This window comes from Emydura macquarii, unplaced genomic scaffold (assembly GCF_026122565.2).
Source record: "Emydura macquarii macquarii isolate MOO-44397 ecotype Brisbane River unplaced genomic scaffold, CSIRO-AGI_Emac_v2 contig_3603, whole genome shotgun sequence".
In the NCBI taxonomy this organism is placed as follows: Eukaryota; Metazoa; Chordata; order Testudines; family Chelidae; genus Emydura; species Emydura macquarii.
The window spans coordinates 1,372,898-1,388,048 of NW_027133740.1; the positions used below are offsets into that span (position 1 = coordinate 1,372,898).

The 15,151-nt window shown below is 42.3% G+C and overlaps 1 protein-coding gene across 1 annotated transcript; it reads left to right on the forward strand.

Annotated features, from left to right (window-relative positions):
• Positions 1-1,043: 1,043 nt before the first annotated feature.
• Positions 1,044-14,663, forward strand: HRG (histidine rich glycoprotein). The gene is given in 8 exon segments (XM_067536534.1): positions 1,044-1,333; positions 3,220-3,327; positions 4,966-5,053; positions 5,555-5,721; positions 8,171-8,284; positions 9,115-9,201; positions 12,516-13,218; positions 13,514-14,663. Coding segments are annotated over 8 exon segments (2,346 nt in total). The 5' UTR covers positions 1,044-1,135; the 3' UTR covers positions 14,395-14,663.
• Positions 14,664-15,151: the final 488 nt, after the last annotated feature.

The window sequence follows — 15,151 nt, forward strand, 5'->3', positions numbered from 1 at the left end:
TCTCTTTGTTAGATCTATCCATCTACCTATCTATTTTAAGGTTTTGTATAATACCCATTATCTCAGTATTATACAGACAAATATACTATGGCAATTTCAATAATTATTAGTCACCTTTTTTCCTTTTAAATTTGCCCAGGCATAAAAGGCCATCCATCTAATTTTCAATGGAAATTTGCAAATAGGTGACTAAAATAATGTCCATCCACATTTGCCCAAATGTTATTAAAGGTGTGCAAAACTGCCAGTTCTCTCAAGCACTTTGATACCACCCGTGATGTTATGAACTATCATCTAAGAAGTGGAGTGAGACCACAAGCTCCTTTCACATATGCTATCTATATGCAGTCCTGATGTTATAATCACTTGGAGGCACCTACCACAAATCTGGGCTGGAAGTGAAATAAGTGGTTACCCAGAGGAAAAAAGCCATTATCCTTATCTATCTGGCCCAGTTCCTCTCTTGCCCTAATGTCACCTGCTAACCAGGATCAAGGCTACTAAGAGCCAGTCAAACGTCAGTCCTTGTGAGAGCTCCTCAATATTAATGGCACTGCATTACACGACCCCATAAGAGCCACGCCACGACACCATAAGAGCCACGACGCCATAAGAGCCAGATAAAATAGTCCCTTTGGCAGCTGTACTTTAAGATTTTGCTTTTGTTCTGTCTGCAGCCACACACTGACAATTCTACCCTGTGCAACACTAAACATTTCAACAATACCGTTTAGCACAGAGTTTCTCAACCGTGGGTCGGGACCCAAAACTGGGTTGCCAGAATGTTTCAAAGGGGCGCGTGGCAGAATCCAACCAAAACCACCGAAGGACTTCCATCCATTATTTACTGGGTTGCAACAGGTCATAAACATTTACAAATGGGACCTGTGCCCAAAAAGTTTATCCTGCTTTCCTCAATATTTGCTCAAGCATCATTCAATCATTTACTTTCTATTTGCAGATATTAATCCAGGGTCAAGGTATTAGCCTTTAGTTACACAGTAGCTATAAATTTATATAAACACATCCTTTTGGCAGATCTATACAGGCTTTCACAGGCAATTCTGATATAAACACAAATTGCTGGCTTTAGCAAAGCACAGAAAGGAGAAAGTAATCTCATGTTTTAAACAAAATGAAGCTGCTATTTGCAGAACTCTGTCTCACATTGTTGCTCTGTTCTAATGCGCAAAACCAAACATCTGTAATTTCTGCAGACTGTGGCACTGTTGAAACTGATGCAGGGCTGGCCCTGGATTTGATCAATAAACACCGCAGAGATGGCTACATTTTTACTCTGTTCCGTGTTGCTGATGCCCATGAACAACATGCAGTAAGTATCAATTTAAAGGTTGATTTACGAACTACTCTAGTTTAAAAACAATGGGCCAGCTCCTGGTATAAACTGGCATAGCTCCATTCTGTTTAATGGGCACTATGCTGATGTAAATCAATGGATCTACACTGATTTATGCCAGCTAGGGATCTGGCTCTGTTTTAATTTGAAAAATAGCCTGGTTTGCTGTGTATGAACTTCATGCTGCTGTGTGCCCTCAATTCACATAGACTCCAGTGGGATTTTGGGATTAGGGCTACACCCTTAATAGCTCTGTATGGTGCCTGATTTTAAGCTGCAATCAGGTGATAGGTCTCAGGCATTATATGAACATTTTACATACCTAGAGCTTCTTTCATCTGAGGATCTCTAAGCACTTTACGCACACTAAATTAATTGACTCAAAGCACCTCTGTGGGCTAGCTATTATATTATTATTTCCATCTTGGAGACGATGACTGGTGGGGGAAGTGAAGAACAAAGAGCCGAAACAACACCCAGCAAGTCAGTGACAAAGCTGGGTAGAGAATCCAGATCAGTTAGCTCCCATTCCCATGCCTTAACGACAAGGCCATTCTTTCTAAATGACTGGCTTAAGGTCGCGTAGCAAATCAGTGACAGAGTAAGGAAGGGAACCTAGGAGTACTGAGTCCTAATTCCCTTGCTTTAGTCACTAGACATAATGGACCAAATCCATTCCTGGGGAAATTAATGGACATTGGCTAGGGATTCATTTAGCCCACTTGCTTTTATCAAGTTCCTCGGACTTTTTTATTCAATTATTTCAGTTTTGGAGAGTTCTTTTGGGTTCAGACTGCTGAAAATGTTATTATAGAAAGGACTGATTTGTCCAGATAAACAAGTAATTCTTCCCATTCATCCAGTGCAAGGTCATAAACACAACGTGGAAGAGTAAGATATTTCTGGTCCAGATTGTCTCCCCTGCTTCCCTCTCTTTGGCTTTATCTTCCAATCTGCATTTTTCCAGCAGATTAAACTGGCATGTTTAAATTACTGGGATTTATAAAAATAAACCTGAAAATCTAACCAAATCTCAGAAGGAGGGTAATCTTGTGGTTAATGCACTGGACTGGCAATTAAGAAATCTATGTTCTATTCCTGACGCTACCACAGATCGTGTGACCTCGGGGAAGTCATCTAACCTCAGGTTTGCCATCTATAAAATAGATATGCTAGTGACCCCCCTACATAGCTGTTCAGTGAAGCTAAACTGGTATTTACAAAGTACATTAACACCTTGAGATGAAAGGTGTTATAGAAGTAGAAGAGTTAGTTTAACATCAGCTGCACGAGTGGACATCACAATAATAAACAGTTCTTCTTAATTCTTCATTAAGTATTCACTTCAGATTGTTTCAGTGGACCAGTAATAACTGGTAACTTGTCAGGCTACCACACAGGGAATCTGGTTTCAATCTCGCTCCCAGACTTTTCCAGGCCAGTATCTATTAGATGCATTGAGGAGCCCAGGCTCTTGATTTTGGAGGCGTGAGTGGACGTTTGTAGCATCCCTTCCTTGATAATCTGGGTAGGAAATATTGCTCACATGGGAAATCTGGTTACTGGCCACAGCAGGAACTGATGTATCTGTAGCGTGGGCCAGATACAGTAAAGAATGGCGATACTTATGCTTGAGGGCCAATGGTTTGTGAGCTAAAGACCAAAAGGAGTAAAATGCAATAACCCCCATTCTCACTCACTTATACCCTGGGTCCTTGCCAGCCCAGACAAGATCATGACAAGGATTCTGGGAAGACCTACTGAAGGATGAGAGGTACCCAAATATAAAAAAAAAGTAATTAGATTGTCTCCTTCACAACAAATTTGTCACATGCAATTTTTTTTCTGCTCTTTTTTTCCAGGGGAATTCATCAGTCCTTTATTTGACTCTTGATGTGCTGGAAACTCAGTGCTCTGTATTATCCAGGAGACACTGGGGGTCCTGTGAACTCCCGCAGCACAATGTAATGGCAAGTAATGGTATCTCTTCAGAGCTATAGGTCAATCACACATCAACACTAATAATCCCTCCATGTGAATTTGTGGGCAATTTTATCATGTTTGAGTGTAAATCTTTGAGGAAACCAAGCATTAATGTCTGTATATAGTAGAATAATATCTATTACATCCTTGGATTTTCAAACACAAGTTAATTGGCTGAGAAAAGGTCATATGGCTGTAAAGCATGAAGGATTCTTTCTCCAAGAATCTGGCAGCACAGACAATACTAAAGAGGTTTATTCACGATACCAGGAAGTCTGATAAATCAGCTTCAACTTCATGGTGTTACAGTGGTCAATTCTATACGCTTTCTTATCGATTACATAGTACGTTTGAAATTCTTTATCTATTCACTTACAAATACAGACACTGTCCCATCCGGAGAGAACAACAGTGATAATGGTCGTTATATACATGCAGAGACACTTTAATCACTCTACTTACATCAAGGATGCTAGGGCTACACTCGGGGTAGGGGTAGGGTGGAGAAAGAAGGGGTGGGGGGGGAAATCCTTACAGATAGGTGGCAGATGAGACAGAAATTCTAAAAGCAAATGTGCTGTTCTCATTGGAATTAGAATCACTAAGAGGACATCTGGCTTCCTGAGCCATCGGATGCTTACACTAGCCATCGTCCTTGAGGATCAGGTATGCTCGTTAGCCATTTAAATGAGTTTCGACCTACAACTTGTTAGCTGAAAACAACCTCAAGCCTTACATGGCCTTGTCAGCTAAATACAGCTTCAGTTAACCAGTTTGATAAAATGGGTCTATACTCTTACATCGCACTGCTGGTAACTTGTTCAGCTCAGCAGCACTGATAATCCAGAAATGTTGTACCAAGTACCTAGAGCAACACTGGAAGTGCATTTTTCCATATACCTGGTATGTATACCATATACCATATACCTGGTAGTTAGGCAGAAGTGGGTGGGTTATATTTGTCACCCCCTCCTTTTCAATGTCTTTGTGATGCCACCATGTTATGGCTTGATCTGTGGTGCCATCAGCATGCAGATGACATGCAGCAATACATCATCTTTACATCAGATCCAAATGTTGCAATCTGGGATAGAAGCCAGCTGGCTGCACTTAATCAAGACAAGATAGAGATGAAGTCGGTAGGTAGAGGAAAGCATCAAGATCTCTGTGGTACAGAATAGTGTCTGCCCTTTTTAATGCCAGGGAAGAGAAGTATGTCCACTCTTTGTTAATGAGCTTTGCAACTTCTGTGTGCTTCTGGAATTGAAAGTATTCCTGTTGGCTAGAAACATCCTACACACAACGTTAGAGAGGGGCTGAGAAGGCTGCATTTTGCTTTCAGCATTGGTTTTGCAAAGCTTTTTCAGTTGGGCAAACTCTAAATGAAAACGCTTTTGGAGATGAGTCCCATTTTATTTGAACTACAAACTTCGGTTGCAATCAGAATAAAGGGTCTTGTGATTCTTACATGTATTTACTGTATATAAAAAGACGACCAAATTCTTCATTCAGTTATATCTGATAACTTCAATGAAATCAATGAAAGAGCCACATGCCCTCCTAAATCCTATCATATGCCTTATTCTGGAATATTATACACAGTCAATAATTTTGTTTCCTCCCAGGTATTTGGGCAATGTAAAACTATCGTGTACATAAACAGAGAGTTGAAGAAAGAAATACTGTACAACTATAACTGCACAGTGAGTCCAGGTACAATAACCAGTTCCATGAATCAACATATTTTTAATTCACCATTCCCAATACTGATGCACAAGCAGGTGTGCTCCTAATGTAGGATAAATATGACAGATTAACTAATCTGTACATAATTCATATTTGAATAAAGTAAAATAGAGTAAAACTAATGTTAAGAATTAATTATAGAATTATGTAAATCCTGCATCATTAAAAGCAAAACATGGTCCTAGAAATCAGCTGAAAAGGTAGACAGCCCAGTGGAGAGGACTTATTTGTGGTGATAAGATGCTAAAGTGGAACACAAAAATATATGAGTATATTTTAATTGATCTTTTCCCCCACAAATGGCACAGATAAACCCATGTGTGGGATGATAGGGTGGGTGGGTTATGTGAGAAAAAAATCCCCAGCTGTTCAATTTCCCATTGTGAGCTGATATTAAAGATGTACACAGTGCCATCCATAACACACTATTAATGTAATACAGTGTTAATAAAAATGCTATTGTCACAGATCCTTCACAGGTATACAAGTGTAAACTCTGCCCTGGAAGACCTATAGCCTTAGAAGACATTGAGCAGCACAAAGGGAAAGCTGAGAGAGCCCTGGAGAGATACAATCAGGACAGTAACCACACACAGTATTTCAAGGTGGATAAAGTACAAAGAGTTACCATGGAGGTATGTGACATCTTATCTTATTAGTTATCACTAAGCAAAATCCTGTGAGGGACTCAACTCCCATGGCTATCAAAGGGAGTTGAGGGCACTCAGTACCTCATAGGACCAAGCCTATTGTTTATAAACATTCAGTGCAACTAATCTGTTTTATGTTTTAAGCCTAGATTGCAAATAAGCTTACAAACTGCAAACAACTTACACATGTTCTTAATTAAAAGCAGGTGAGTTGTTCCATTGAAGACAATGGGAGTACTCATCTACCTAAAGTTATGCAGATTTATAAGCTTCCATCAGAGCCTCAATCTGTGTGTGTACTTTTATTTTTATCAACAATCTGTTTACAGAAATATTTTAATTAAAATTCTTTTTAATATACAATTAAGATTTAAAATTGTTGGAGAATAAAGAACTGTACATTAGTAGCTTGGGGTGAACAGCTGGCAATAAGTGATCAGCTCTGCAGTATCTGGATTGTTTGCCATGCTGAAATAAACATGGGGACCGATCTTCCTGTCTTTGAAGTCAAGGACAAAACTCTCTTCAATGACAGCAGGATCTGGCCTTTAGTTTTGCACATGGCTTTGGAGTAATTGTAAGTTTTCCACCTTTTATTCTTTGTGTTTATATCTCACCCATATGAAAAACAAAATGTTAGCAAAGTACATTTATTCCCTAGCGCCACTTAGTGTTTGCAATACAGGGAAGGCCCTTAGAAGGAGAGGCACAGAATTTAAGAGGTGCAGCCCAGACAAAGGGGGAATAAAGTGGCTTTAAGTCACCTCTGCACTTCCCCATTTCTAGGCTGCTCCACAGCCGCTAGCATGACATAAGCAGCCCTGATTGTCTAAGTCAGTGGTTCTCAACCAGGGGGTATGCAGAGGTCTTCCAGGGGGTACATCAACTCATTTAGATATTTGCCTAGTTTTACAACAGGCTACACAAAAAGCACTGGTGACGTCAGGACAAACTAAAATTTCATAGGGACAATGACTTGTTCATACTGCTGTATCTACTATACACTGAAAAGTAAGTACAATATTTATATTCCAATTGATGTATTTTATAATTATATGGCAAAAAAACAAAAGTAAGCAATTTTTCAGCACTAGTGTGCTGTGACACTTCTGTATTTTTGTGTCTCATTTTGTAAGCAAGTAGTTTTTAAGTGAGGTGAAACTTGGGGATAACACAAGACAAATCAGGCTCCTGAAGAAGGTACAGTAGTCTGGAAAGATTGAGAGCCATTGACCTAAGTGACTGCATCTGTCTCTGGGCCACAAAGCTGCTTGGAAACTCCATAGTGCTGTGTGCTGTGGCTCCCTCTCCGCCCCCATCCTTATCCTTATAGGTGTCTTTGCAGTGCCTGAGCCAGAGGGTCCTTGCTTTGGCCAGATTGGGACTTTTAAAGTCCCCTCATGCTACCCCAGCCCTTTTACCCAGTGTAAAGGGTCTAGAGTGGGGATGTGGTTCTCACCCTAGACTTCAACTTGGTCTACTTACAGTCTAAGCATTGTTTAGAATCCAGTTTAGTTAAATCACTCCAAAAATCTGGTGTGGACACTCTTATTTTGGATTAATTACTTAGACTGAATGCTTTATATCAATGTAATTCCCCCTCACCCCCAATTTAAGTTAAATCAATATAGCGTACTTAGTCTGAAATCAGAGTATCCACCAAAAATAACATTAATTTCATTACTATAGCCCAAATCCCACTCACCTTTCTTATTGGTTTTCACCACTTTCTTAACCAATTCATTTAAATTGGTGTAACTTTTATGTGTGGATAAGCCCTTAGCTGAGGTAATTCTCAATATAAAGGTGAAATAACATTGTGTTTCAGCTGAAATTGAAAATGGGAAAATCTAGAATCAGAAGGTTTGTTTGGTTTTTTATCTCAGCAGGAGCAAGGGCCAGATTCTTCCCCCTTACTCATACTGAGCAGTATCTTACTCTGTATCTTACTCTGTTGATCAGTGTGAGTTAAACACTGAGGTGACAGAATCTGGTCTTAAATTAATATCAGCACTTCTGGATCCTATTCTCCCATCACTGGATACAAGTACTCCCATTCAGTGGGCCTCTGGATTATTAAGAAAGTAGAAATTGTGCTTAGGGAGAAGACTCCAGTGGCCTTACTTTCGGAAAATGCAAACCTTGGACAAGAAATGGACAGGAGACGTGACAGACAGCACATGGCAGACACTGAAGCAGACACTCATGCAAACAATTTATTAGCAAGGGAATTATGTAATATAGTGTCAAATCCGGCACTCTTTACTCACCATGGGTGCACGTTCAAAAACTTAAAACAGCATAGCTAGTCAATGAGTCCTGTGAGTGGGATTTGGGCTACAGTAATGAAATTAATGCTATTTTTAAAATGATAAAGTATATTTCAAATGCATTAGGTTATTCACTTGATGCTCATATGGCCTGTTTGTTCCAGATCGCACCTCGTACAGGATACCTTGTCGAATTTACTATAAAAGAGAGCTGCTGCGCCAAATCCACACCACATGCAAATGTGTCTGAATGTGAATTTCTGCCCAACAGATATGCTGTAAGTAGAGCAATGGAGAACGAATTGTTGCAATGGGTGGGGACAAAGGTAAATTCTCACAATATGTCCCAGTGTTTCTTACATGCCCTTTGCGGAATGACTAGGTCATGAGTCCACGTGCCAGGGAAAAAGTAGGCTCCAAGGGGTCAGTACTCCTCCATATACAAGCAAGTGATGTGGGGAGAGGGGGGAACTTGACTCTCCCTCATCCCCAATGCAATGGCCAACAGAGCGTAGCTATCATGAGTGGGACATTCAACTGCCCTCTGTAAACATCTGCAGTAAATGATGTCCCTCAGGAGTAAGGGGGGAATGAGGGGCAGTCAATTGCCTCCTGGGGCAGCAGAGCCAGACACTGCCCATTACTCAGGGTTTTGAGCAAAGGGTCATTCTAGTCCTGTCTAAAGAGATAAGCAAACGGAGGGGGAGAGGGATAAAATCACACATTCAAAGGATTTTTTTTCCTTTGAAGAATATATCAACTGTTCCTACTGGGAACCAGAGTAAGCAAGCTAATTGCTAGTAGACATAATGCTAAAAATGGATCTTGAGGAGGTTTTGAAGGAAGTGGAGTAATGGCCTGATAGACTGATGCAGGGAGGGTGTCCATGCTTACAAAGAACTATCTGGCCCCAATAATTCTTTGCACTTTATATATGATTTAATAGGTAAATATAATTGACCATGATTTTCAAAACAGGTGCTTAAAGTTAGGTTCCTAAGACCAGAGATAGGTACCTAAATAAGTAGTCTGAATTTCAAAATGCCGAGAACTCACTAGCTTCAACATGATAAGAACCCAGATATATGTTGTTGTTTTTCCTGCACAGCACGTGGGATTCTGCAGGGGAAAACTGGCGAATGACACAGAAAATCCTGATGCCCTTGAGATATCTTGTGAAATCTATGGTCCTTGGGTATGTAGTCAATTACCTTAACAGTTACAAAATTGTCCCTGGCAATTTCCGAATGCATGCTCCTCAGGCTTCATGGAAAGAAGCAGGCTGAATAGGCCCAGACAGACAGCTGCAGCTGAGGAGTGCACTTAGCAGAAGAGTGCAATGGTGGCTGTATGCCACTTCTGCGTTCTCCCCTACATCCCCTGTGCATCAGGCCAGTTCTCTGGAATAAGTTAAAGCAGACTGAGGGCTTCTCTAAATTATGCTTGCTGCCAACGGCCCCAAGGGATTTACATGGCAGCCAAGGATCACCCAGGTACAAGGATAGGGTTGCCACCTCTCTGGTTTTCACCCGGACAGTCCGGGTTTTGGCCATTTGACAACCCTGATGGCCAGGTTTTTTTAATCTATGGCAACCCTAAGCAGAAGGAAGCAGGCAGCGCAACAGAGGAAGCAGGCAGTGCAACAGCAGAAGCAGCCGCTGCTACCTCCTGGGCCAGGCTGCTCATGCAGCTCATGGCAGCAAGTGGTGTGCAGGGGAGGGGCCTTGAGGGGGGAAGAGGCTGGTAAGGAGGCAAATCTTGGAGGAAAGAGGTGGAGCAGAGGTGGGGTTTTGGGGGAAAGAGGCAGGGCAGGGGGTGGGGACTCAAGGGAAGAGGCAGAGCAGAGGCAGAGCTTTAGGGGAAGGGATGAAGCAGGGGTGGGGCCTCAGGGATTGGGTTACCAGCCATTAGAAACGGGGCAACCCTATACACAGAAGCCCTGGTTATGCCCCCTTTTTCTCAGTCATGCCCCCTTCACTGGCTCTATGCCATCTAAGGATCCATCTAAACTGGGATGATCCACCTATGGCCAGCTATGCCAGCACATCTCTTCTGACATCTACAAATACACAACTCATTCTAATGAACAGAAAAGCGAAATCACATATTATATCCCAACATGAAAGGGCTCTGCCGTTCAAACCTGATCCTCAATATAATGCAAGGCTCAGCAGTACATTGTAGGTAGGTGACAGGAGTACAAGCCTATATTTTAAATATAAAAGGTGAAAATTAAATCATAATTAGCCCTTAGGATGAGAATATTCATGCACTGAGCTATCACAGATGAATATTCTCTTCTTATATATATATATAAATGCCCATGTGAGTGCCAGGAAGTTATCCCAATAAGTGGGCAAATAACCTACAGCTTACTTGAATTTACACTCTGGCTGAATGAGCTACCTTCACGAAGCAGCCATGGGCTCCATGCCAGAAGCCCTTCTCTCCTGATCTCAGCTGATTATAAAATCGTAGATTAGGGTTGGCAGGGACCTCAGGAAGTCATCTAGTCCAACACCATGCTCAAAGCAGGACCAATCCCAACAAATCATCCCAGCCAGGGCTTTGTCAAGCCGGGCTTTAAAAACCTCTAAGGATGGAGATTCCACCACCTCCCTATGTAACCCATTCCAGTGCTTCTCCACCCTCCCAGTGAAAAAGTTTTTTCTGATAGCCAACCTAGACCTCCCCCACAGCAACTTGAGACCACTATCATCTGCCACCGCTGAGAACAGCCTAGCTCCATCCTCTTTAGAACCCCCCCTTCAGGTTGTTGAAGGCTGCTATCAAATCCCCCCTCATTCATCTCCTACAGACTAAATAAGCCCAGTTCCCTCAGCCACTCCTCATAAGTTATTCATGTGCCCCAGGCCCTAATCATTTTCATTGCCCTCTGCTGGACTTTCTCCAATTTGTTCACATCCTTCCTGTAGTGGGGGGCCCAAAACTAGACACAGAATTCCCAATGTGGCCTCACCAGTGCTGAATAGAGGGGAATAATCACTTCCCTCGATCTGCTGGCAATGCTCCTACTAATGCAGCTCAATATGCCATTAGCTTACTGGCAACAAGGTCACTGTTGACTCATATACAAATTCTTGGCCACTGTAACCCCTGGGTCCTTTGCTGCTGCTGCTTAACTAGTTGGTCCCCAATCTGTAGCAGTCATGGGATTCTTCCTTCCTAAGTGGAGGACTCTGCACTTGTCCTTGTTGAACCTCATTAGATTTCTTTTGGCCCAATCCTCCAATTTGTCTAGGTCACTCTGTATCCTATCCCTCCCTCCAGAGTATCTACCACTCCCCACAGTTTACTGTCATCCACAAACTTGCTGAGGGTGCAATCCACCCCATCATCCAGATCATTAATGATGCTAAGCCTTGCCTATCCCCTGCCGTTTCCTGACCTGAGTGCAGATGTTAGATCTAGTATGGGGATAAGCAGAGTATGGTGAGGAGGCAGGAATGTGTGATTTCCAGAAAGCAAGAAGCAGTGACAGTGATGATTCACGGCAGGCAAGAGTTGCAATGTGACCTTGCCTGCTAACAGACTCCCTTACTCCCTTCTACACCAATTGCTAGAATATATACATGCACACCCTGGAAATTAGTCACGGTGACATCCATTTACGGATTAGCTAATATCCTGAATGCTAAAAGGGCCACATCATACCACTGCCTTCAGTGGTACACCAAAGATGAATTTACCACATACTGTTTAATAAATATGTAATAAAGGAAAAGATTTTTTCAATCTAAATAACCTCAAGAGACATGGTCACATGTACAAGACCTGATAAGGTAAAGAAATAGAAATAATGGGCCTGATTATCATTAAGGCCCCTTTACACTGCTAATTACATTGACATCCACTTTAAGACACCATTAATCTGGCAGAATGGTGTAAGGGGTCCTACTGTAAATGAGACTCAGGCCCAGTATGTTGAGCAATTTGATAGTCTATTAGTAAGATGTACCACAGATAAAATCATCAGAAAAACAGAGCGGGGAAAACTAGGTAAATAAATAAATGAATGAATACATTTTGCCTCTTTTCTTTTTCTTCTCATTATTGCTATTTATTTTCTGATTGCACCCAGAGGTGTCAATTAGAATCCGGGTCCCACAGTATGAGGTGCTGCATAAATACATATGGAGTGATGGCCCTTCCCCCATTCACAAGTAAAATTTTGCTAATTTTGTTTTTGTAATTATTTTGCAAAATGCTGTTTATGAAAATTTTGGTTTGATTGATTGGTTTTGATTGTTTCATTTCATTGCTTTGTTGTTTGTTATTTCTGGTTGCCTCTGGATAACACAGATTGGTCACTTGGTATCATATGGTATTTCCACTTCTGCACCTCTGCTTGAGACTTATAGGTGTTAGTGAAACTATAAATGAAAGCCTTGTAAATAATTCCTTTTATTGCTTTCTCCCTTTTTGTGTGTGTGTGTGCGCAACACGAACATCTTTGATTACTATTTACTCTGGTTTGGTTACGGAAAGTATGACAGACCTCGCTTTCACCATCACCCCCACTCAGGAGAACATCACCACTATCACTTCTCTGGGAAAGGATGCAGACATCCCCTTGTAGGTCCATCACACAGATTTCATCATCATCATCATGGCTTTGGGCCTGGACATCATAATAAACATTACCACAGATGCCCGCTACCTCCTGAAAATAGGGTCATACACCCTGAAGGATCTGAGCATCATCACAATTTCTCTGGAGAGGAACGCCAACATGGGCCTCCTCATCCTCCTCCTCCTCCACCAGGTCCTCATTATCCTCCCCCACCACCTGATGGACCACATCACAGATATCATCATCGTCATGGCTTTGGGCCTGGACATCATAATAAACATTACCACAGATGTCCGCTACCTCCTGAAAAGAGGGTCATACACCCTGAAGGATCTGAGCATCATCACAATTTCTCTGAAGAGGAACGCCAACATGGGCCTCCTCATCATCCTCCTCCACAAGGTCCTCATTATCCTCCCCCACCACCTGATGGACCACATCACAGATATCATCATCGTCATGGCTTTGGGCCTGGACATCATAATAAACATTACCACAGATGCCCGCTACCTCCTGAAAATAGGGTCATACACCCTGAAGGATCTGAGCATCATCACAATTTCTCTGGAGAGGAACGCCAACATGGGCCTCCTCATCATCCTCCTCCCTGAAAATAGGGTCATACACCCTGAAGGATCTGAGCATCATCACAATTTCTCTGGAGAGGAACGCCAACATGGGCCTCATCATCCTCCTCCACCAGGTCCTCATTATCCTCCCCCACCACCTGATGGACCACATCACAAATATCATCATCGTCATGGCTTTGGGCCTGGACATCATAATAAACATTACCACAGATGCCCACTACCTCCTGAAAATAGGGTCATACACCCTGAAGGATCTGAGCATCATCACAATTTCTCTGGAGAGGAACGCCAACATGGGCCTCCTCATCATCCTCCTCCACAAGGTCCTCATTATCCTCCCCCACCACCTAATGGACCACATCACAAATATCATCATCGTCATGGCTTTGGGCCTGGACATCATAATAAACATTACCACAGATGCCCACTACCTCCTGAAAATAGGGTCATACACCCTGAAGGATCTGAGCATCATCACAATTTCTCTGGAGAGGAACGCCAACATGGGCCTCCTCATCATCCTCCTCCACAAGGTCCTCATTATCCTCCCCCACCACCTGATGGACCACATCACAGATATCATCATCGTCATGGTTTTGGGCCTGGACATCATAATAAACATTACCACAGATGCCCACTACCTCCTGAAAATAGGGTCATACACCCTGAAGGATCTGAGCATCATCATAATTTCTCTGGAGAGGAATACCAACATGGGCCTCCTCATCTTCCTCCTCCACCAGGTGCCCCTGATGGACCACATCATCTTCCTCCCCCTCCTCCTTGTCCAACCCATTCCCCTGTTGGACCCCCCACTACTCCTCCGCGTGGTTGCAAACATGGCCACAGACATATCCATCTACATGGTCAGAGGTCTAGCAATTCTACCAAGGAAAGAGGAGATGAGAGCAGCTCCTCAGAAGAGCACATTTCATCCCAAACACTCCATCCTTTCCCTAAAAGACAGGTTGGATCCATCCATCATGTTCCAGTTTTAAATCAGCATGACATCCTCCCAGCTCCTGCTGCAAACTTCCCTGATCATCCGTCAGCTCCCCATGATCTGTTTGGCAAAGGTGTAAGTGAGAAGCCAGCAATTCAGCCTTTTCCACAAGCCCCTTCAGAATCAAAATCATGCCCAGGAAAACCCAAATATGACACGTCAGACCTTCTGCCTTTATTTCCACCTAGATCTTCACAGTGAATGTTTTTCTTTTAATGGAAATGGTCATCATTCCAAGCCCTCAATTGGTGTAAACTGGTCTTGCTCCATTGACTTCAGCGGTGGTACATCAATCTATACATAGTCGCGAAGTTGTAACATGGAGGGGAAAAAATACCCCAACAATGAATATCAAATCACAATTTTTCATACTGAAAATTAGAATATATGCTTCTATATACATATGTATGTCATATTGCTTCTGACTAATGTACCCATTCCAAATTAAGCCAATAAAGCTCTGCAGTTCAGCATGCAGTCTCACTATATCGTCTACACTTTGCACTTCTACACTTTGCAGGTTTCATAACCTACAAAGACACACAAAAAGCTGAATAGCTCAGGGATTATTAATGGATAAGGAGCTTTTTTCAACTGAATATCACAAGCTCAAATCCAGCCCAGGTCTGAACTGAAAACTGTTACGATGTGATGGGTGTTCAGGGCCCTATATGAAGTGAACTTCGTCTTGCTCCAGTTAGAAAGGTGTCCACTTCACAACACTACTGCTGTCATTAGCAGTTTCAGCAAGTTTTGCATAGGAATGGAGACTGAACATCCAGTACCATCTGATCTGTATACCTAGTTCCTTCAGTCATAGTAAAGGCACTGTGGCAGGGCGGCATGTGTGGAGCTTGTGCGGCCTATACTCTACCCACTCTGGATAATCCAGCACTACCTTCATTTCTGAAAAAGTGTTAAAAGAAAATAAAACTACAGAAAACTTTGGCTTTTCCTG